Raw genomic sequence first — 24,162 nt, forward strand, 5'->3', positions numbered from 1 at the left:
TTCCGCCCGTCTTCTGCTCGATTAGATTAGTCCAAGTAGGAGTACTATATATGTAGCGCCCGGCCGGCCGCTTCGTACAGCAGAGCCGATTCATCAATCTACCGATCCACTGGCAGCACACCTCCCCGGCCTCCTGCTCGCCACAGATCTCCATCACCCCCATAGTCAACACCTTCTCCATAGCCGGTTCTTCTTCCCCTACCCAGCTCCCAGCCTCCCAAAATCCCAATAGCTTCAAGAGATCCCGAACCGAATCCCAACGGTTCGATGACAAGCATCCCTGAGATCTACTCCCTCCCTGACACCTTCTCCAACCTTGGGGGAAGCTGTTCCGACCAGGAGTTGATATCTTCTCTCAGAGAATACCGTATATTGGAGCCCACACCTTACTTCGAGCCCCACCGCAAAATCAACCATGCAGCAGCCCGACTCAAAAACTTGCCGTGGAAATTTATTCGCCTTAAGTTGGAGGCCATGGAAGGCTGGACGACTGATGAAGGGACTTGGTCGCAGAAAAAATTGGTCTCCATCCCTAACACCTCCCAAGGCAATTCCCCCAACTCCGCTAAATTCGTGGGGACCAAGACGACGCTCGAGTTCAAACCTACGGGTGCTAAAAGGGGGGTTGTTGGCATGACGCAGTACCACCTACTTAGGACTATGAAAGATCGCCCTGGATTGTATTTGGATGTAAGTAGCATTTTTACCTAGGAATTTCATGTTTTTGTTTTGCAATTAGACATGTTTAACTTCTCATTCTCTTCTTCTTTTTTACCGCGTAGGAGGATCTGGCTTTATGTCACGTCTTCCCGCTGGAAGGGAAAGCCAAGGGCGCCCGGAACCGGAATGGCAAAAGTAGGTGACCATGTTACCATCTTTCTTGTGTAAACCATAGATCACTGTAACAAAGACATCATGCCAATTTACAGGATCACGATCAGGATATGAAGTGGATCCACACGAACCCATTACCCATGCCGGCGTGGAAGAATTGGACCAAATGATGTCCAATTCCAAAAAGTATCCAGTTCTAGACGTGGGGATGGGTAAGTTGTGCTTGGTGCAGAGAAACGACAGGCTCTTACTTAGATTCATCATTTTCTTCCTTGCAGAGCTGTTACAAGCACATAATTGCTGACATTGCTTCCTTCTTTCATCATCAGATGTTCAGGATCTGCTCTTCGCTGATCAACCGTCAAAACATTGGCAAAGCTTCACCAAGATACACACCAAAAATCCCAAACTTATGTACGCAGCGTGCAACCACTGCGACACGGTGTTGAAGTTAACAGGTGGTACCAAATGTGGCACAGGCTCCCTCAGGCATCATAGTGACTCCTGCCGATGCAAACCCAAGCAGGAGCAGCTGCCCGGCAACTCTTCACCGATGCCTATTCAGTCGATTGCATTGCAGGCCATCACGGAATAATTAGAGATAGTGTAGTTCAGATCAGAGGTAGTTTAGCTGAGGTTAGATGTAGTGTAGTTGAGACTGAGCTGCCTCAAAGAGGATTGATTGCTCGTCTCGTGGTGTAAATCCTTGTATTCTTTTGTGTTCCAGTGAGGACAGTGAATACAAAGCGGATATGTGTGGTTGTTTAGGATTTAGGATCGCTTTATTCGTTGTTTTCCTTGTTCAAAAGTAACAACACTTCTGGGGATACACAACCGATCCGGTTTATGCATTTCGGAAACAAAATTCAGAGCAACAGTTGTTCTCTTTTTTAAAGCATTGCACTTCGTATCACTTGTCATGGTTGATCAGCAGAACAGCTTTTAGAGTAAAATGAAAGAAACTAAGCCCTGCACCGAGCTCTTGCATTTGATGCAGGAAAGGCAGAATTGAGCTCTGTTCTTCTCTCTTGTCTTCCAGAGCTTGATCAGGTTCGTACAAATCAGTCTCCAGATGCACATGTGAACGTGCCATAGCCTCGATGAGGTTCATAGCAGAAACCATCCCGGCAAGCCAAGGCTTCAGCTAACAGAGGGTTTGGCAGAGAGTCATACCAGCTCTTTCGGATTTTTTAGCGCAACAGAAATATATAACATGATAAAACTCATTTGAAAATTATAATTTGACAAATTTCTGTCGCATCAAAGAAAACCGGAAAGGTTTTATTCAAAGAGTGTGCCTGCATGACGTTGACCTGTAAAATTCAAGGTCAAATGTTATCTTGTTTGAAAGAAACAAAAAAGAGAATTTTCTATATAAAGATTACATGGATCTTGATGCAAAGTTGGATCTCCTAGAGAGAATATCACGTCCTCCCATCCTTTAGGTGCTACCATGATACCTTTTTTAAATCAATTTAAATGTTTGAAAAAATTCTGGAATTCTTTTTCTGGATGTTCGCATCACATGAGCGTACAATCCCTAAAAATTTCAAATCAAAATTCGTAATACAAATTGAGGAAAAAAAACAAATCAAGCATGAACAGTGCCAGAAAAGACGAAAGTCAAAATGCCACTATTTACATCAAGATTTGTCTTTTTTGTTTCTCAATGTGTATTTCGAATTTGGATTTGAAATTTTTAGCGGTTGTAGGAACATTCCTTGTGAACATTCACATTTGTTTTCAGATTTTTATGAGACATTCAAAATTAATGTTTTTGAAATGGTATCATGTTTTTGAAATTTTGCCGGTCTTCCGAGTACACCGAGGCAGTGACCTACAATGTTGGTGTAACACTCGTGGTCTACGAGAGATCATCTCATGTAGGAGAGGATATAAGTCGTCCAAGTTTTGTGATGTAGCTGCTCATGTGCGAGCAGAAGACGTCGGAGCGGTGGCTCCGGATTTAAAGGGTGTGTGTTTAGTGCGGCTGTCACCCATTGTCGATGGGGTTCCGTTGCTTATGGGATTTTCAGCCTGGGTTTTCACATAAACTAGGCAGTTCTATTTGTTTTTCTAATAAACCAGGTAAATCTTTCATTAAAATAGAGTATACCTCCCCCTTGTAGATTGCTTCCATTTATTTCATTTTCTTTTATATTTCATTTTGTTGGATACAGACGGAAAGGAATACTTGGAGCCATGGTTTATCCAAGACGACGTTGTATATGGTGGGGAAGTTGTCCATGTTACCATTACTAGCAAAAATGCCCGTGCGTTGCATCGGAAGAAAAAAATTCATCACACCCTATAAGCATATAGCCTATTACACGACTAATTGTTTGATTTATGACCCACATCAACTATTCTCAACATCAAGAATTATGCTTTGGGCCAGACCATCTTTGCAAAATGGCTAAGAAATATGTGCATTGTTTTTTTTTAGAAAAGGAGGATGAACCCCGGCCTCTGCATCTGGGAGATGCATACGGCCACTTTATTGATTATTCTCGAGGACCTTACAATGTATTACAACAATGTGCCTGAATCCACCATCTTGGCAACACATGCCGCTACTCCTATCCAAAATGATGAAGGGGTGCTAGCTGGGCCACTATCCAAACCACTCACCTAGGCCTAACATCAAAAGCCGGCAGTCGAAACATATTCGGAAGCCCCAGCCGAGCCACATACCGGGTCTGGGACACAATCTGGTCAGACACACTCGTGTGTCGTCGCCGCCATCTTCCACAAGTCCGTCTTCAGGTCATATTGAGGCTTCTACCTTGTCTGGCCACTCAGCCATCGACGTCACCATGACGCCAGACAGCAACCTCCTCCTGCGCGAGTCCATCTTCGTGCATCAGACGACGAGTCTCAACAGCACCACACCGCCGAGATCCGCCACCTTCAATGGGAAAGATGAAGCACCGCTCCACCAGAGTCGTTGTCCTCTAGTCCCTCGAGCCCGTGTGCACCTCCAAGAATGACACCCCCATGGTGGAAAACGACACCAGAGAGCCGCCGTCATCCGATCTACTGATCTAGGGTTTCCCCGGAGATAGCAGAGAGTGGCCTTGAACATCTCCACGACGATGCCTTCAGGAAGGGAACGGCGCAGACATCGTCGCCATCGCCTGCCTTGGCAATAGCCAATAGCAGGTTTTCCCCCAGATCTGATCGAAGACATCAATCTCTCATGCACGAGATGCCGCCGTCCTTGCCGAGATCTGGATGATCCCGCTTGGCAGATCTTAGCACGGGGAAGCCCCCCCACCGAGACCCGCCGGCCGAGCAGGGGAGGCCAAGGCCGCGCCCACAGGTCAGATCCGCGATGGATCCAAGCCCACGCCGCCGCCCCGGAGTCAGCCCCGCGCACAGCCGCCACCGCCTGCCGAGGCTCGCCGCCGCGTGCTCCGTGCCCCGCCACGGCTCGCCGAGGCCTGCCGCCACAGGACACCGCCGCCTACCGCCTAGATCCGCCGCCCGCCGAAGAAGGGGAGGCGGGAGAGGGAGTCCCCCCGCCGCCGCCGTCTGCCATGCGGGTTTCACCCGGCGGCGGCGCGGGGAGGGGAGAAGGAGAGGGTGGCGGCGGTGCCTAGGGTTGGAGGCCCCCAAGTCGCCCAGGGCGGGGGTGACGCGAGGGACGCCAGGGAGGGAAGAAACCTGGATATGTGCATTGTTTGGTTTGCGGCTTTTCTATTTTATTCCCACCGCCGCGGTTGCAGGTGCTCTCCACACACGATGGTGTACTTATTGTCCGGTATTAATGTGAGGCATATGTAGTCTGAGAAACATAAAGACCAGGAATATATTGGGTTAACTATTGTGACCAGCTTGCTTAGAAATAAAAAAACTATTGTGGCCAACTTATTAACCAATAACCGAAAATATGGATAGTTAATTTCCTAAAGTTGGGACATTTTTCTCATGGATCTGTAACAATTTTCTCAAAATCTAGAACAATTTTATCCTAAACCTAAAACTTTCTCCATTTCATATGGTGTTGCCAAAAGAAACATAGTTTAAGCAACGCCATATACTTCTAAAAGGCTAATCATTTATATACAAACTTCTTATGTGTTTCCGATGTCTCAATGCTTGTATGGCATCTTGGTGCCAAGAAAAAGAGATGACCACCCTTTCTTCTGTTGCTTGATGTTCGTTTAGTTGTAAATTCCAGCTTCTGACTAAAGGCGCCGAGAACTGCTTGAACTGATTGCTGGCCAAAATGTGATAGTGGCTCAATGACAAAAGGGTAGTGCTACACGGTGCACATTCTTGTGGATCCCTGTATATCTCCCATGAATATTTCTTTGCTTGACTGATTGTTGATATCCATGGCTATGCCAGAAAAGGAAAATTTAAAATTAAGAACTTTGAAAATCATATACTGTACCGTGATATATATGTGCCAAAGAAGCGCAAATCATTTGCTGATCAGACATGACAACTTTGTACTCCGTAAGTTTTGACAGAGAAGGGCAGTTTATTACTGTTTTATCTGTGACCATGAATACTGTGAGCGACATGCGACGCTAAAATAAGCAGATAATATATATTTTTTCCGTTCTAGTGAGCATAGAGCAGGAGTGAATCTTACTAAAATAGCATGAGCAATTTATGCTATGGCAGAAAGTAGCTAAAAGAAATACTACTGATGGAAGAATAAAAAATCCAGGAAATGGAGAGATTATACATGCGAGTGCAGGAAAAGTGGCAAATTCAAAGAATGTACTTTCATTTAGCCAACAGATAAAATGTTTCTGTTCTCGTGAGCAAACGGCTAGAATGAACCTCATTAAAATACCATGAGTGATTTACCCACCGGCAAATAGTAGCTACTGATGGAAGAACAAAAAATAAGGAAATGGAGAGATTATACTTGTGAGTGCACGATAGATTATTCCAAAGGAAGTACTTTTTTTAGCCAATCGCTCAAAGCAAAAGATTAGTGCAATGGATAAAAAGTACAGACCTTGACAGAATATCTTGTTCTTGTAAATCATGTGCTCTACAAATTTCTGAAATCTGCCACTGTAATTGTACAAAAGTCTTGCCACTGAAACCTGCCGGGCTGTCCACATAAGTTCTTCAATTCGGTCATAATCCAAATCATAAAAGTAAGAAACTCTGCTAGTTGCATATCTTTTAAAGAAATGAATTAATTAATAATTACACCTCTTTGTAGTCCGTAATTTCATCCAATTCGGCTTCTGCACCACTGTCTACTCATTCATAATATACAGAAAAATTTAGATGGCAGAACATTGTAGATCAGAAGAAAAACTTTCAGGGTAAAATCCATGTCAACAAAAAGAACAGACATAGAGCCATCATGAGATTTGGAGCCACAAAAGTAGTAAGGAAAAGGAAGAAATATGACGAAGAGAAGGACTTTTTTGCTCGGTAGTACTCACTGATCCCTGCTAAAGAGAAAGACATGAGACTGGATGGAGAAGCTGCTCTATGTTGTGAACACACCCATTAGTTCATGCACATAAAGGGCACTATCCTGGAGCAAAATCAATTGAAAAAATTGACGTCAAAAAGAGAGTAGTATACTTTCTAAACTCAAATTATAGCTACGGCAAAACAATGCTCGACTTTCTCTAGCAAGGGCAAAATTCAGAGATGTACCTATTGAGGAGGTTTTCATGTTGGGCAGACGCGAGGCACTGGATGTCAAGGGGTACAGGGGTGTACAGCACCGGCGGCGGTGGGGGTTTGGCCACTGCTGATGAAAGTATGTCGTCTCTGCTCTCAAGCACCACCAGATCGTGGTAAAACTTCAGTAGTAGAGGACACCCGACCGACAACATCTAAATAAACACAAATCGTTAATTCACTCTAGTTTATTTTCCATAGGAAAACATATGCAATAGCATTGTAAAATAAAAGGAATTATCAAAATTAATTAGTAGCTTAATATGAGAAATCAAATGGGAAGACAAACGGCATTACTCAATAATCAAGTGGCCAGGATACACACACAAACCACAAAATATATTTCAGTTAGAGAATATTCTGCACACGGTTCATGATTTGCTCTCCGAGCAATTGAATCTTCACTATCAGTTCCTTTGTCTACATGAATAACAACAATCACACACTTGAGCATGCAACTGGAACTCTACTTTTTTGCCAACAATCTGGAATTGTGCTTGGAACCGTAGGGAGCGAGCGGACACTTTCCCTTCTATACTATGTTGACCTAACACTTGCACTTCTTTTTTACCACTAAAGAAAAAAAAACTCAAACGATTGCACACACAAAAAAATTGGTTAAATGTTTTTGTGCAGGGGAGCTGTGGGAGACCAGACCTTAGTAAGAGCTTATGACCAGAAAATAAGAGTGCTCGATAGCCACGTGATCGCCCGGTCAAGCATGTTATAGATGGACCCAAACCTGTCAAAATCTGAAATTCATGAAGCATGAACAAACAAAGGTAAAATTTATTGCTATCCGAAGGCCTCCAGATCTAATTTTGAATGGAAGGCTGCAAAAACATGTCACGGAACAAAATTAGAAAGTTCAAAATATAGTGCAAAGTACTTGGTTCAAGAAAAATTGTTGCACGGGCAGCCAACAACTGAAGAAGAGAAACCGATCAAGAAAAAGCTAAAAGGTCTTACATTAGTGAACGAAGGGAGTATTATTTAGTGTCAGGTTCTATACTGAATTACGACATAATTAGTTCCTGGTCACATTTTCGCAGAAGCTCGATGCCAGAAATTGACCAAAGCCATGGTTATACAAACATGTATTGTTGACTTTGTTGTACACAATAAAATGATCTATACATGTTAATGCTACCAAGGAAAAATGTATGGCATGATATCTTGCAGAATTGATTCACTTTGCACAACTTCACTTGAATCATCTATAAAATTGTACTTGTTCATTATCGGTTAGGCATTGACAGAAGTTCTATGTAACTGAAGGCGTCAAGGTGGTAAAACAAAATTAGTTATGTGGTTAATTCCAGTATAAAACCATGCCGAATAAGTGACTCTGGCTATGGTACCTGCACAAGTGGATATGATGAACAATCTTGTTAACAAACCACAAAAGTTAACACTTGATAGTTTCAACCTGTACAAAAGATGATAACGCAAAAATTCACCTGAAGCAAGACTTTTTCTCATGCAGTTTTTCTAGGCAAGAGTTACCACAGTTCATGGAAAATACTGCAGTTTAATCGATGGCCATTTGCAAACATGATTTCTTCACCTCTTACTCATGATGTGCAGAAACTTCGTTGATCTGGTTATAACACATGCAAACCAAACATATGTGTTGCTTAAATACTTGCTGATCTTCAGTTCAGTTGTGGCTGCTGAATACTTGCAGTCAAGAAATACCAAACCACATGCTGGAGAGCAAGTCCTTCGTTGAAAAGAATCACCAAGGGAGCTATCTTGAGCTAAAAGAATTAATAAAGCATGCTATATAACATAAATTTTCCCAAAATTCATAGAAAATACTATCAAAATCGCACGTCCTGTCTAAGAAGTGTTTCATAAGAGTTGGTCCTTTTTCAAATCCATACAGAGAGAACATTTTGCTACCCACAAAATGCATATGAAGAAATGATCGAGAGAGCATCCAGTAAAACGATGACTCACACCTCTTGACGGAATTAACAGTCCAGATTGGACCAAAGAAGAGAAGGGGTGGATTTTGGGGAGCAAGACCTGCGGATCTAGCTGATGTCTCAGCGCATTCTTCAAAAGTTGAAGGAGCAGTGCCATCTCTGCATAGACCCGCAGCCTCGCACCCGAGTCCCTCCCTAGATCTTCGCGCCCCGAGCAGGAGCTCTGCGCCCATGCACCGATCCAGCGCCGCCGGAGAACCAACCACGGCCACGCCTCCCTCTTCCTTCCTTCTTCCCTCCCGTGCTCTCTCTCCATGTCCAGGAGACACATGGGGACGGCGAAGGCGGCGAGGCAGAGGAGCGGTCAACGGTGGCGTCGTCTGGATCGAGCGCCTTTGTGCTCGATGGCGAGGAAGGCAAGGCGCAGGTCCTCCGGCGTGCGATGGCGCATGGGACGGCGCAGGTGGCTGGGCACGTGGATCCCGGCAGGGAGGGTCCAGATCCAGTCGAGGACGGGGCGACCGGCGGTGGCGGTGACGCGCGCTCGTGCGTGGGGAACAGGAAGGGGATCGTGGGGACTGCGGCTTGAATATACTAAACTACATGGTCGTTTCTGCAAAAACAAAACGTTATCTGAGGGAGTCACTCAAAAAAGGATTGCGGGTTGAATTTGAAGAAAAAGAGGGACTTTTCTGCAAAATTTCCAATGACGTACGACCAGAAGCACTCGCTGGTTTATTAGTAGGTAAAGATAAAGATTTCTGAGATAATCTACCGGAAAGGAAGTCTCAGTTCAATAAAATATACAAGGCGAAAGCAGAGTATGTGCAGACGGGTACCCGCGCCCTTGTACATTTTTCTTCGCAATAGGCGTGGGCACCCAGCAGGCCGGCACCCGTGCCTTCATCAGTCTATTTCACAAGAGAGTCTCTGCGGCCGGGTACCCGTGCCCCTGTACATTTTTCTTCACAGTGAAGTTTCACTTCTTCCAGTCCAAGAGTCACCTTGTACGAGCCTGCCTCCCTACTGCATATAACGGACGACCAATAAATAGGCACAGAGCTCCACGACACTTTAGATAGCAGCTGCGCAGAAAAGAAAAACAGAGCCATGGCAAACCACCTTCTTCCAGTCTTGATCGCCATACTTGTCACTACGACCATGGCCTTCGCCGGACGTGCTTTGCCGCCGGCCTCCACTGCACAATTTCTCGAGCCTCCGCCCTTCTCAGCACACGTCGAGCCACCACCCATGTTGGCACCCCCAGCCTACGTCCACGAGCCCCCAAGTGCAGCCACGGCGATCCTCCCGCCTCCGCTACAGGCCTCAGCAGCAGCCTACGTCACAAAGAACGGGCTCGTTTGTGGCGTCATCGGCTTCCTCACGGCATGTTTTCTCTATTCTCTGTTGATTGTCATCATAAAGCGCTCACTGAACGCGAGGGCGCCTACGGCAACTGATACGCAGCCGCAAGACGAAGATCCTGTGTTGAACGTTGCTAGGTGGTGCCTAGGCTGCTTCTTTACACTTCCATTGTGCGCGTGATGTTTTCGGTCCATTGTTGGCCCTGCAAGTTGTTGTTGCGTAGTATGTTCCGTAGCATACCAGTGGTACACTACAACCTGTCCTTTTATATATTCAGCTTATATTTGTAGTAGCGCTTTTTAGTCATTGAGCTTATATACCTCGGAGATATTTGTAACGGTGGTTGCTGTTGAATAAATGTGTGCTGCACTAGCAATACTATGTATATTCATCTTGTATTAGAGCATCTCCAGCCGTGCCCCAGGAAGGCCTCCCCAGGCGTTTTTTTCGCGCCGGCGCTGAAAAAACGGCCTAGTCGCGCCTCCAGGAGCCCGATTTTCGCCGGCCTGGGCCAAAATCAGCGCCGGCGGACCCAGACCGAACCCGGCGCGCTGGGGGGCGCCTGGGGGCGCCGGGGCGAGTGGTTTTGGCGCGAAAAAGCCGCGCGCCTCGTCTTCACCAGAAGCATCGGTTCCCGCGGGGAATCAATGGCAAGCCTGCCGCCGCCGGGCAGCCTTGCCATTGATTCCTCACAGGCGGCGCGTCACGGGACGGCGCGCCGACGCCTCCCCTCCCTCGCGCGCATACACACGGGCGCGACGCGGCTATATAAGCCGATGGCCTCGCCCGCCTGTGGCCACACCAGCCCAGCCCTCGCCGCCGCCGAGCCTTTCCTCTCCCTCTCCCAAGCGCCGCCGCCCAGCCCCTCCCTCTCCCTCCCCTCCCCGATGGCCGAGCATTTCCCCGGAGACGAGGCGGCAACCAACGGCTTCGGCCGCCGTTCGCTCCGCGAACAGGAGTCCTGGCTCCTGTTCCAGGCGAACATCCCGGCGCCGCCAGACATGCGCGCCGGGCCGACGGGCTGGAGGCTCAGCAATGGGGGAGTGCCCATTCCCCCTTTGCCCGACGCCGTCAACAAGCCATCGTACTTCGCCGACGAGGTCGAGATCATGCGCGTCTCCCTCACCGACGCCGAGCTCTCCCTCCCCCAGTACGCTGCCGACAACACCGCGGCTTGGGCGGCGTACTTCCAACGCCGCCAGCAGCGGCGGCTAGCGTCCACCAACGGGGCGCCGGTGGTCGGCAGCCTGAAGAACAACGAGGGGCGCCACCTCTGGTGGGGCGTCCCCGGCCGCACCCTCGACGGCGTGCTGACGCACATCGAGGGCGGCAACAACCCACCGTTGGCGTACCCCCCAGCGAGGACGGGCGCCCCGGCGCACCGCCGACGCGACGGGCAATGGGCGCCAAGGAGGTTCGGCTCCTCCTCCTCTTCTTCCTCGTCGCGTTCTTCCTCCCAATCCTCCGGCACTCCATCGCTGCTCGGCGTCAAGCCGAGCCCGTGGCGGAGACGCCGCTCGGCGGCGTACACGCAGCGCCGGCATCGTCATCAGCGAGGGCGGCCGGCGCGCCTCCTCGTCGGCTCCTCCCCCGCGCTTCGTCAAGCCGAAGCCGGAGCCGGGTCTCGCGCCGGTGAAGCCGGAGCCGGGGCTGCTGGCGCCGGTGAAGACGGAGCAAGGCGAGGTCGAGCTCGACGACGACGCGGCCCTTGAATGGGCACGCCAAGACTCCCTGAAGATGGCGAGGGAGCGCCAGTGCGCCGCCCTGCAGCGCTTCGCGCAGCGCCGCCGAGGCCGCGACGAAGGCGGCGTCGTCATCATCGACGACAGCGACGACGACGACGACGACGCGCCGTCGCCGCCGCCGCCGAGGCGCCCGAGTCAAGGAGGAGAAGGCCGACGATGGCGGCAACGACGGCGACTTCTCGGCCTTCAGCAAGTTTTTTTTTACTAGTTTTTATATGTAATGGCATGTTTTAGCCCAAGTTTGCGAATATAAAAGCCCAAGTTTGCCGAAAATTGGCGTGTTTCAGCCCAAATTTATCTAAAAAAAAATTTCCCCACGCCTAAGGCCGGCCCTGGGGGCGGCGGCTGGGGGCCAATTCGCGTCAGGCCCATTTTTTGCGCCAGGTCACCCCAGGCGGCGATTTTAGACGCTCCTGGAGGGCCAACGGCTGGAGATGCTCTTAGTCGTGTGTTTACGGTGCGTGCTTTAGCTTGGTTGTGTCGAGATCCTGGCTCCATCACTGCTCATAAACATATTCACAAACCCTGACCAAATCCTGAATTTGTCTGCTCCTAGCTACTCATTAGAATATACAAAAGCTGTTCTTGAGAGCTTTCTGTCTCGGCCCGGTGCGAGCGGGTGCCCGGACTCCCCATTGCAAAGCAAAGCTTTATTATTATTTATTTAGATAGATGGGTGGCCAAACAAAGGTCAGCTCTCTGGATTATTATTTCTTCACTGAGAGCTCCCTAGACTCTGGACTCGGAGAAATTTAGCCGTCACGCTCAAAGTACGCGGGTGCCCGCTCCTACACACCTTATCTTTTGTTCGCTACCGAAGACGAGCTGCAGCCTCCCGATGGAGATCAAACCGTGCAACGACGACCACGAGCTTAGTGCGTCTCCACGTCGACCAGTGTCCGAAACCTGCTCCACGCTTGGTTTCACGGCAGAGAATAAAAACAGAGTTTTCACGAAAACATGCAAGAAACTTCATTGCTCGAGATTAAACCTGGGCATTCTCCAGGTCAGGTTTTGCAAAGCTCAACCTCAAAATACCAAGCCTGAGCCCACTGAACGCGAGGGCCCCGGCGCCGTCGCGACTGATCCACAGCCACAAGATCCCGTGTTGAACGTTGCTTGGTGGTGCCTAGGCTGCTTCGTGCAGTACGGATTGTATATGTACTCTACTGTAGCAGTGGTACACTACCAGCCCTGTTATATACGGTGTATTCAGCCTGTATTTGCAGTATCGCATTTTAATCATTGTGATTATGCCTCGGAGATATTTGCAACTGTGGTTCTTGTTGGGTACATTTGTGCTGCACTAGCAATACCGATCTTGTACTTTTACCCTGTGTACCTTTTCTTGGTGTAATTAGTTTATGATGATGGAAATTATATGGAATTTGACTGCATGACTCTTTTATTACTGCTCATTACTATGTTCACGAACGCTAACCAAATCCTTAATTTATCCATTTTTAGCGATGAATTCTGTTCTTAATCAATAAAATAGACAAAACTTGTTCTCGAGAGCTGCTAATCATTTGTACCGGCCTCCCGGTACTGCTCTCTGTCTCTGTCCCTGGTCAAATTAGGCTCTTTTGGATGGAATGGAAGGCCAAACAGAGGTCAGCATGCTCAAAGGAATTTGGTCGTCACAATACGCCGGGCAGGGACGGAGCCAAAATTTCGACATAGGGGGGCGAGGTTTCACACCAAGTCTCATACGCAACGGCTATGTTGTAAAAAAAATTAGGGTCTGGTCTAATGGAGATGCCATGGTGTCAACATACTCTTTTTGTGTCTGTTCATTGCATTCACATGATCAAACTTGATAGAAAATTGACAAATGAAAAAAAATCACAACACTAGAAACACTGGATAAACTTATCAAAGAATAATTTGTAGTAATGCAATGTGGGTAAATAATATTTTACCTAATCTTATATTATTTATTGGAATTGGCAAGATGGACTTCACTGACTGAACCCAATCCCAAAAACTGAATCGAAAATTTATGAATCGATCCTGCTATCGTATTCTTCTTCATGTTTACACAAGCACAAGTAGGAATGTTATAACTGATTCTAAATCTGTCTGATTATATTTCTATAATTTTTAAAGCAAAGAACCAATCTGAAGCGAGAAAAAATTACCTTTTCCCCTTTTGTGGTTGCTGTTCATCCATGCGTCCTCTCTGCTGGGAACCGGCAACATGTGCGTGAATCGACACCTGCGTATCCCGGCGATCCCTTCCCCTCTCCGCTTCTCTCCATGGCGACCCGAAGAAGAGATCTGATCGCAGCAGCCATATCAGGCGTCAGTTTCGATAGCAGCGGCGGCTTGGAGAGATTAGCGATAGGGGAGAGCGTAATCAGGTCGTGGCTGCGTGTTGTAATTAACATGCCTCTTTTCCTTCCATGATGGCCTGTTAGGCAATTTTCTTTTTGTGCTGATTTTTTTAATTTTAGCATGTAATGGGCTGTACATGGGCTGAAGCTTACACGTTAATGAAAATGGGGGTGGGGAAGGATAGGGGGGGCGAAGCCTGCGCTGGACACGGGGGCAAGCCAAAAAAATAGCGATTAACTGATCGATATCGAGGGACGAGACGATCGTTAGGGGCCCTCGTCCCCCCTTAGATCCGTCCCTGACGCCGGGTACCCGCACCCGCACACCTTCCACTGTTTTTACTTTTTAGCTACCAAGACGAGCGGCAGGCCGTCCGATGGACCATGTTTTCTTTCTTACGGCATCTTCAACGTCGATTCTTAAACCGTTCGTATACGTCTGAATCGTGTGGTTCGTACGTCTGAACTGTGTGGTTCGGACGTGTTTTGTCATTCAATACGGTTTTGTATCAATTTGCCAAGCTATCTAGATGTGATTTTTGGGCGAACCGGAGAGAAACTAGGGTGGAGAGGCTTTGCGGGCGTCCGGACCGCTGCCACACCCGCGTCTGACTGTCCTGGCCCACAAAACCTCCCTCCCTCGCTCGCGCTTTCTTTCCACTCGAAACGGCCATCGCGCTCCAAAGCATCAGTGCCGCATTCATGTCCTGGCAGAACAGACGCGACCGCTCACTAGCAGGTAGTGAAAGGTGTACATTTGTACTGCACTAGCAATACCGATCTTGTATTAGCCGTGTTTAGCGTATACTTTTTCTTGGATGGAAGGCCAAACAGAGGTAAGCTCTGTGGTGGTAGCTTTCATGCCCAATCGGAATTCGGTCGTCACAATACCCCCGGTACCCACACCCGCACACCTTCCTCTGTTTCGTGCTACTGAAAATGAGCGGCAGGCCGTCCGATTGAGATCAAATCATGCAGCCACGCTTCCTTTCTTATTTCGCCGCATGGGTGTTGATAGGTGTAGGATATCATCTGCACCAGCTAGTAAGAAAGAATCAAACTGCTCCACATTTCCATTGTTATTTCGCCACAAGGTTGAGTACGTATAAAACACAGCACGAATACTATACGCAAGAATCTTAATTACTCACAACCAAGGTTCAAAATTTTGTATAGAAACCAAACGAAATTCTGTGTACATATTTTGGTGGTGGTAAAATATATTCCCATTCATATATTTCGGCTTTGATTCAGTTATATATTTTGGCTTTGATTCAATTTAACGACAAAAAGTGAGCTATCTCAACATAAATTCTCCCCAACCTGAGTTGACCGCCTCGGAACCTGGAGCTGCACGGCTAACCCCTCCAACACAGCACGCTAAATCCCCCTCCGCTCCTTCCCACCCCCACTCCTCCTCTTCCATTGATGCGCCCCTTTCCGCTCCTCCAACAGCTTCCTCCACCACCAAGTCCCTCACCGACGAGCCATGGAGCTCGGGCCAGGAGGCTGCATCCAATGGCGATGGTGGCGGGACCTGCGCCCTTTCTGGCGGCGCCTGCCCCAGTGATGGTTTTGCCGACAGACACCATCGACGTGTCTTCACCGGAGGCGCAACAAGAGATGGAGCGTGCTGTGCAATAGAGATTCCCCGATCATTAGCATGGATATAGATTTGCATCGTCATCATCCGCTACTCGTGCCTACTCCACCTACAAGGAAGGAGCGAGGTTTACCGGCGGCAATGGACGCATGGATCTAGACTTTATCTTCAATGCAGTCGTGTCATATGCAAGCATCCGCAATATAGCCGTGTACTTCTAATAACTAGAGAATTTGATCCTTCATAGACATCCTATTTCAAGATGAAGTATTCATCGTAGGACCGGACACCATTGTAGAGGTGATGGAAGACATTTTTTGGCTTTCAAAAACGCCGACAAACATTGTCTACGAATAGGACATAGGGGCAAAGTAATAGTCCATCAGCGGCAAGTGCCTCGTGCCCACTGTTCAAGAAGGCGCTACTAGGCGCTCGCCTAGGCACGCTTAAGCTCTGGGCGCTGGCATAGCGCCTCGCTTTGGACCTAGGCGCTCAGAAAAGCACCCAGAAAGGTCCTCCGGCAAGAAATCGTGTTTCTCAGGCAGGAAATCAATCTCCCCAGCCAGGATTTGACCTCCCCAGCAAAGATCCATCCTCCCCGACGAGGATTCAACCAATCCAGCAACAAATCAACTGATTCCGGCGAGAGATCAAGCATTTCCGGTGAGAAATTGACTGATTCCGGCGAGGGATCAAGCATCTCCGGCGAGAAATCGAGCTTCACTGGCTGACTGGTTCCCATGTGCAGCAAGGGAGAGAGGAAGGAGAGAGGCGGCGTGAGGAGGATCCCTAATTTTCTGTCGACTGTGCACGTATGGGAGGCTTTAGTAGGAGAATTGAATAGATGGGCCAGTGGTTTAATGGGCCAGATCAGCCCATCTACCTTGTTTCTTCATGCTGCAGTGGAAACGCCTAGGCGCGCCTAGGCGACGCATAAGCGGGTTGTGCGCAAGTAGGTCACAAAACGCATAAGTAACGCCCAGCGCTTTCTTGAACTTTGCTCGTGCCTTGTTCCGATTCAACACTCAATGACCCTTGGTCGGTCCCTTGAAATTGAGGACATGCTCTTGCGCATGCTCCTCTTCTGTAGGGATTGCCTGCATCATCGCTTTCTCATCCGCACAATCTTTCGCGTCGGATGACTCAAAGTAGTGCTCGTACATGTACTTCATGTCCGAATCCATTGCTTCAAAAAAGGAACAAAAAATTGCACAAACATTTGATGGGCGTGGTGACCCCCGTGGGGCAGATGATACCTACTCGGTGGATGTACGAGAGATGTGGACTGACGGCGTAGGACAAGCGTTGTGGCGAGATCGGGAGTAGTGGTGGAGGTAGCTAAGGTCCGGCAAGTGCTTGACGGGCAATTGGGTGGTAAAGCGGCGGCGGCGGCGGCGAGGAAAAACAGATGCAGAGAAGGAGTAAAGGGATGAAGACCTGGGTTTCGGAGGGGTTTTAGGTCGGTCGGGAGTGTCTGAGTACTACGTGGCGACAGTCTCCCGCAAAGCCCCCTATTTGCTTCCGGTTTGCATGAAAACGAATAAGCAAACTTGTCTGCGGACTAATGCAAGACGGTATTGGATGGTAAACTGAACCCCATTTGTTTGCACACGATTTGAGAGTCCCTTTTGAAGATACGCTAATGTATACAAGGTGAAAACAGAGTCTGTGAGACCGGGTACCCGTGCCCCTGTACAATTTTCTTCGCAATGGACGCGGGCCCCATAAACAGAGCGTGCACCCGTGCCTTTGTTCATCAAAAATGGTACACCACGGACATCAAAAATGGTACACCACGGACATCAAAAATGGTACACCGCGGGCCCCATAAACTTGTCTGCGGACATGCGTTCTTCCACGAGTGACAACGTTGCACCCCGGGTGCCCGGCTGCCCCGGCTAGCTGCATGCCCCCGCCTTATAAAACGTCCACCGATTGGCGCACAGCTCCGCAACCCTTTGATCGCAGTTGCGCCAGAAGGAAAAACAGAGCCATGGCAAGTCACCTTGTTCCAATCTTGATCGCCGCATCTCTCACCATGGCCATCGCCGTCGCCGGACGTGCTTTGCCGCCGGCCTCCACCACACCATTTCTCGAGCCTGCAACCTTCTCTGCACACGCCGAGCCACAGCCACCACCTCCGTTCGCACCGTTCCGCGAGACGATGAAGATCCCGTGCTGAACGTTGCTGAGTGGTGCCTCGGCTGCTTCTTTAAACTTCCAATATGTGCGTGATGAGCTCGGTCGATTGTTATCAGTGCAGTTTACCTTGTTGCTGGATTATACTCCCTCCGTCTAAATGCTATTATATTTCTTTAATTATCGGAGGGAGTATGTACTGTAGCAGTGGTGTGGTACACTGCCCTTTTATTCATTCAGCTATATTTGTAGTACCCCTTTTCTAGTCATTGAGCTTATATACTTTGGAGATATTGTATTTGTAACAGTGGTGGTTGTTGAATATATGTGTGCTGCACTAGCAATAATTAGTCGTGTACTGTATTGGTCGTTTACAGTGTGTGCTTTCTCTTGGCATAATTAGTGCTCCTCTGCGTTGAAACAAGGTTGTGCATGACTCGTTTGCTACCGGACAGTCGTGTTTGCATCGGTTATCTCCATAGTTGGTCATAGTTTACACGTTATCTGGGATTTTATTAAACTGTCGAGATCCTGACCCCGTCACTGCTGGTAACTATATTCCTGACTAAATCCTGAATTTGTTTGTTCCTACATATTAGAATATACACAAGTTGTTGTTTGCAGCGTAATGGGAGGCCAGACAAAGGTCAGCTCCCTGGACTCTGGAGACAAAGACTTGACCGTCACAATATGCCGGGTACCCGCACTCGCAGGCCGCCTTTCGCCAGTGAGTTCACCGGTCGTATGAACGCTACCGGAGACGAGCTGTAGGCCGTCCGATGGAGATCCAACAACAACAATGCTACACCTACAGGCAGATTGGTCAGCAACAATTGATAACTCAGCCCCGTGTCGCCCCCCGCGGGCGACCCGGGCGCCCAACCCTAGCCGCCGCCGAACCCAGCCCCCACCTCCTTCCTCTCCTCCCGCTGCCGCCGGGCAAAGACCGCGCGGTGCCGGCGGCGGCGGGATCTCGTTTGACCTCGCCTGGAACAGGGGCCGCGGGGGGCTGCTTCTTCGGGCGCGGCGGCGGCAGAGCTCGGCGGCCGGCGCGTCGATGGCGCGCGCTGGTGGTCAGATCCGCGCTGGCTGATCTGAGGCGGCGGCCTCGCTGGGGCGGACGGCGCTCCTCCGGCGGCGGGGAGTGCTCGTCGGTGATGTAGGCCGGATCCCTTCGGCTGCGCGGGTAGCGAGGTCCCGATGGGTGCTGGTTATGTCGCGGGGAGGCCCTGGGCTCCCCTCGTCAGATCGGAGGCGATCTGGTCCTTTCGTGTTGCATGACCTCCGGCCGGCCTGGATCTTCGGCGTGCACGCGCCTGCTGTGTTGTGTCTGGTTCAGAGGTGGCGACAGGGTACTTGGCCGGGGGAAAGCCTTGGCCGCCGGTGGCGGTCACGACGTCGATGGCGTCCCGGACGCCATTCCCTCCTTGGTGGCGGCGCCGAGGCTAAACCTACCGTGCCTCCCCCTTTCCTAAAGGCAGATCCTTAGGGTGTGTTTGGTTGCAGTCATGGGCCGAAATGTCACGGGTCCAACCCATTCTAAAGCCTCGTTCTCGCGTTCGGTTATCAGGTGGAACAATCATCCCCTCGTTCCCACGAACCGAATATTCGGGCCAGATCCGGAACGGGGTGAGACCTCCAAATCAAGCGGACCACGCGGAACCGCTCTTCTCCTCGCGCTCGCGCAACCCTATCCCTCTCGTAAGGCTCCTCTCCCCGTTTCTCCTCTCCCGCGATTTGCGCCGCCGGCCCTCCTTCTCCGGTCTGTGCGGCTGGCCATCTTCCTTCGATCTACAACGCCGGCTCCCTCGTCTCATCCTCCTCCGAAGCACAGTCTCCCTCTCCTCTGAACCACGCGCGGCGGGTGAGCGGGTTCGTGTCGATCTTGCAGCAGGGCAACAGCGGCGCCACACGTCGGAAAGCGCCGCGCCGCCGTGCTCGACGGAGAAGCCGGCCATGGTCGCGCGTGGGGACGCCAAGGCCAAGCCGCTTATCCCTGTTCGTTGCGTGGATGGATGGATTCTATTCGTTGATGCTCAAACAAAAATTGCTTGAGTCCGATTCGGTGATTCTCACACCCCTGTTCAGCCAGGCAGACTGCAGTTTTGTTGTCCCGGTTCAGTTCTGCGAGGCAAACTTCAGTTGCAGGAACTGCTTATCCAGAAAAGAAAAAGTTAAATGTACAATGACTTCGTTTTACGTGAAACTTTGGCACTGGTTTAAAAAGTAAAAATGTTTATCTCCATGGATAGATGCCCACTTACAAACCCATTCCATTCCATCCATCAAACCAAACATCAATATGTAACCATTTCATTCCTTCGAATTATCCGCACCAAACACGAGAATGGAACGGACCCATTACACTGGAAGGGAACCATGACATTCCATTACGCTTCGTTCCCGAATCAAACACACCCTTAGAGGATTGATGTTACGGACTGAGTTGTCGTAGGTGTAGCATTGTTGATCCAACAGTGCAGCTACAGCTACTAGTAATAATGAACCGTGCTGCTCCACGTTTCCTGTTTTTCCTTTTGCCACACGGTAGAGTATGTATAAAACAGAGTTTTTTCCACAGAAATTATATGCAAGAACCTTAATTACTCAAAAAGAAGATTCACAACTCCGACGAGAAACAAAACATTTTTTTTAGTTGAACAGAACAAAATCAACACATTTTGGTAGGGGTAAAACAATATCCCATCTCGGTTATAAGTTTCTCGGCTTTGATAAGAGGATGTAAGGGCCGGTTCTTTTGGTGGCTTTCTTGGACTTCTAGAATAAGCTCCCTCCTACGTAGCTTGTTCTAAAAGCCAACAAAAAAATTAGAAGCCTATTAATCAAGTCATGACAAGTCGGATTTTAAAAAATTTGGATGCGCTTTTAGAATAAAGTGGGTAGGTACAACTTATTCTAGAAGCCAGCGCTTGTAGACAGTTTTTTCTTTTCCCTCTTGCAATGCGACTAGAAAAAGCTTTCTTCCCTTCAATCTTCGCCGGCAAGCCCGTGGATTCGCATCCTCTTCGCCTGCCGCTCCGGCGGCTGGTGGTGGGAAGAATATTCCTGGTGCCTAGGCTTAGAATGGTAGAGTTTTAGTTCTCGCAAGGACGGCGCTCGGACGGATGGCGTCGCTTCTTCTTCGAGTCGGTCTTCCGGGCTCCGATCCTCCTCAAATTCATTCGTTGGGATGGATTAGGCGGAGCTCCGGCGTAGATTCCTGTCAGATCCCCGGAGCGGTGAGGTTATGATTTCTTGCCGTGCATACGCAACACGATATTTGGTGTCAGATTCTTCAGATCGATTCAAGGATTCAATGGCGACGACTGCGGCTCTTGAACATTGGTCCTTAGGGGCACATATGCATGAAGACTTCCCGACTGTCATCAGGCCGGCTCCGGTATGGGAGCGGCGACAGGGACGCGTTGATGGCTCGTTTTGATGGTAGCAATGGTTGTTCGGTTGTCCATGGACTTCGATGCAATTTCTATTATGTTTGGGTGTTTTGTACCTCAGGTGAATCTTTATAATAGACTAGAAGAACGCCCGTGCGTTGCAACGGGGCCACATTAATTTTAAGAGTTCAATATTAATCATGTTAATATTACATTTAATATTCTCATACATATCAAGTGACATTGGCGACCTTTTTTTACCATCAAATCCTCTCTCTCACACACACACTCTCTCCCTCCCTCTTCCTCACTCTCTCTCTCCCCCTCTCACTCTCTCTCTCTCTAACACACACACACACATATCCATCTTATTGGGTACGGGATTATAATTCATCTATTTCACACACACGCTAGTGCATAACAATATGAATTATGTGTATTATATTTGTCACCACAACTGAGGGAATTAATTTTATGTAAATCGGCCAGCCACAGCTCCATGACAAACAATACATCTAAATTCTCAGTGTTATTTTTATGTAATATGCATTATCTTTATACTATTTCTTGAATGTGTTCAAACTATTACTTGAACTTGCTACCACCAAATGATATCTAAATTCTCTCTCTCTCTCTCTCTCTCACACACACACACACACACACACACACACACTCTCTAATATTATGGGACCAAAAACTTTTACCAATTACCATACTGTTACTTTTGTTGTCCACAAAATGCAGCGAGGTAATTCTGAGGAAATAAAATGCAGAGTTGACCAAAACAATTAACCACTATACTTGATGTAGAAGATGATGAAAGTATAAGCCTGCTGACAGCAACACCAAATGAAACTTCAAGAACACCACCCGCACAGGGATTAAAATCTATAACCATACAAACTCAACTTCAACATGACTCTCTAGCATCAGTATAATCACCGGTTATCCTCCCCGGCCTACTTTGAGGTTGCTCGAACCTGCATAACCATTTGACAAAAAACAGCTTATTTTCTTACTAATCCCTAGATGAACTCTAGACATAAACAAACTCTGTATAGTAAGCAATTAGATGCAGAGCCTTTTTAACAGTAGGCCAGGTGTTGAAAGACAAGGATGAATATTATCTTGTGCAGACTCCATCGCACGAGGCTTCAAGAACGTTGTGGTCAACCACTTTTTTGCCGTGGAAGGCAGTAGCTTCCCCGCCGGAGGCAGGAGGCCAGCACTTCCTCGTCGGATCTCGTAGGAACGGATATCGGTGGAGTGCTTCTTTGATGGATCTCACATGGAAGGGCATCCTCCTCGTCGGAGCAGGGGAGGACGCCCTTGCATCAGCCTCGTCGGCGGGAGCGGCGTGATAAACAACGCACGTCTCTCCAAAATTAACGACGAAGCAAACGAGAAGGCACTGGGCGCAAGGGGGTGATCATAAACGTTGGCAACTATGAGGTGATTCAGTCTCCCTCGTTATCAACTTCATACACGTTACCTACACGCTCTACCGAGAGCGAACGAGAGACGAAGACATTCCGGCGAACCCTAATTCCGGCCACCACGCACACCCATGTGCTGGAGCGATTGAATATGAGGAAGGTAACCATCATGTGGAAGGGAAGACGCATGGAATTCCTCCCGAAGATTGCCGATCATGGCCTGATTGCTGGAGAAGTCGACTTCCACGCCGCTCACTGCAAAAACATCAATTAGGAGAAAGCAAAATCATTGTCTTCTGTGATTAACCTCAATGATTTAATAATTAATTTGATTGTTTTCACTTGTATGCTATGCACTCACGTGAGTCACTTCCATCCGAGCGTGAGAAGAATTCATCTATTCCATTTCCACTTCAGAAGCAAGATGGCACCGTCTTCAGCTGGGAGGAACATACAGAAGGGAATTAGGGATGAATATTTACCTAGGAGTGATGCACAGGAGGATCAAGCGGCGCATACAACCATGCATATACCAAAGTCTTGATCTAATTGGTATAATAATCAGGTGCTTCTTTCCTATTTTAATACCTTTGGCTCTCGTCATTGAGGCGCACGCAGCAGCACAGATGCATCCACATCGGCGCGCCCTAGCTCGCCGAGCAACACCCGCAGCCGTGTTCGCCTCGGCTCCGGCAACATGTGCACCCGCGCCACAATCCCACCATCGCCAACGTCTGTGCTTGCATTGGCCCTCTGTGCGCGACGACGGCTCCTGGCGGGCTATGGAAGCGACGGCGAACAACCGCTTACAGCGCGGCAACCAACGGAAACGGCTGCGGCTCCGCACAGCTTGTCTCCAGCGCATCCGCGCATGTTCGCGGCTCCGCATCTTGCCGCCGGGCGGTTACATCCTCTCAAATCTGACCAAGGGATCTACACCGCGGCCGCCATCTAGCACGGCGGGGATGTCGTCATCGACGTCGTCCTGGTGCTTGGTCTTGTCGAGCATCCAGGTGTATGCGTCGTTGACGTTGCAAAGGCCTGGATCGAAGAGGATCCAATCTGAGGCCTCTCATTCAGTCATCCTCCTTCCTGATCAATGTGCATCTCTATGAGGAGAATGGGAGCTAGGAAAGGAAAGAGAACGTGAGAGAGGAACGGGATTGGCATCCATGCATGGGTTTCTGTTTTTAAGTTAATTTCCTTCCTTTCAAGTGCGAGGAGAGGCGTAGGGATGTCTTTGCTCGGTGGGACTAACAAGAAGAATTGGTGATTTAAGGTAAGGTTAATTAATTTAGATTTGATCTTTAGATATTGATCGTGATTGATTTTTTCACATAAATGCATTACTAAATAATTTGTGCTAGCATGGAAAGTTCTGACCGGTTTAGATTTTTTTTCGTTGTGTGAGAGGGTGACGTGAAACTAAACCGATGGGGTGGGGGGACAGGACGAAAAAAAACCAACGAAAGTGGTGGGACGAAATAAAACCAGCGAAAAATAACCGGCGGACTATTCACCAACTGCTCCATTAGGAGTAGAGATTAGGAGTAGAGATATGATATTCTTGCAAAAAAAATCCAGCAAAGAAACTGGCCTGGAATTCCATAATGTATGCCAAATTGCTAGTGCCAAATGATAAAATAGCTTTTGGCATCGCTTTTCACATCGTGGAGCAGTGCTAAATTAGGGGAAATAAGGAACCGGCGCT

General features: G+C 48.7%; 1 protein-coding gene and 1 long non-coding RNA gene across 5 annotated transcripts; one reads left to right on the forward strand and one right to left on the reverse strand.

Annotated features, from left to right (window-relative positions):
* Nucleotides 1-91: 91 nt before the first annotated feature.
* On the forward strand, nucleotides 92-1,711 carry LOC123064351 (uncharacterized). Its single transcript, XM_044487846.1, has 4 exons — nucleotides 92-690; nucleotides 783-855; nucleotides 930-1,046; nucleotides 1,164-1,711. The coding sequence occupies exons 1-4, from the start codon at nucleotides 268-270 to the stop codon at nucleotides 1,427-1,429; spliced, it is 879 nt and encodes a 292-aa protein (XP_044343781.1). The 5' UTR covers nucleotides 92-267; the 3' UTR covers nucleotides 1,430-1,711.
* A 3,004-nt stretch (nucleotides 1,712-4,715) lies between these two features.
* On the reverse strand, nucleotides 4,716-9,016 carry LOC123068276 (uncharacterized). 4 transcript variants are annotated; one of them, XR_006431681.1, is made up of 5 exons: nucleotides 8,533-9,016; nucleotides 7,962-8,261; nucleotides 7,159-7,253; nucleotides 5,813-6,656; nucleotides 4,716-5,178 (listed from the first exon to the last, which is right to left on the reverse strand). It is a non-coding gene; the product is annotated as an uncharacterized lncRNA (long non-coding RNA). The 4 variants fall into 4 exon arrangements; XR_006431679.1 differs by lacking the exon at nucleotides 8,533-9,016 and having other exon boundaries at nucleotides 5,813-6,349; nucleotides 6,475-6,656; nucleotides 7,962-8,329; XR_006431680.1 differs by lacking the exon at nucleotides 7,962-8,261.
* Nucleotides 9,017-24,162: the final 15,146 nt, after the last annotated feature.

The sequence above is a fragment of the Triticum aestivum genome, chromosome 3B (genome assembly GCF_018294505.1).
Source record: "Triticum aestivum cultivar Chinese Spring chromosome 3B, IWGSC CS RefSeq v2.1, whole genome shotgun sequence".
Classification (NCBI taxonomy): domain Eukaryota; kingdom Viridiplantae; phylum Streptophyta; class Magnoliopsida; order Poales; family Poaceae; genus Triticum; species Triticum aestivum.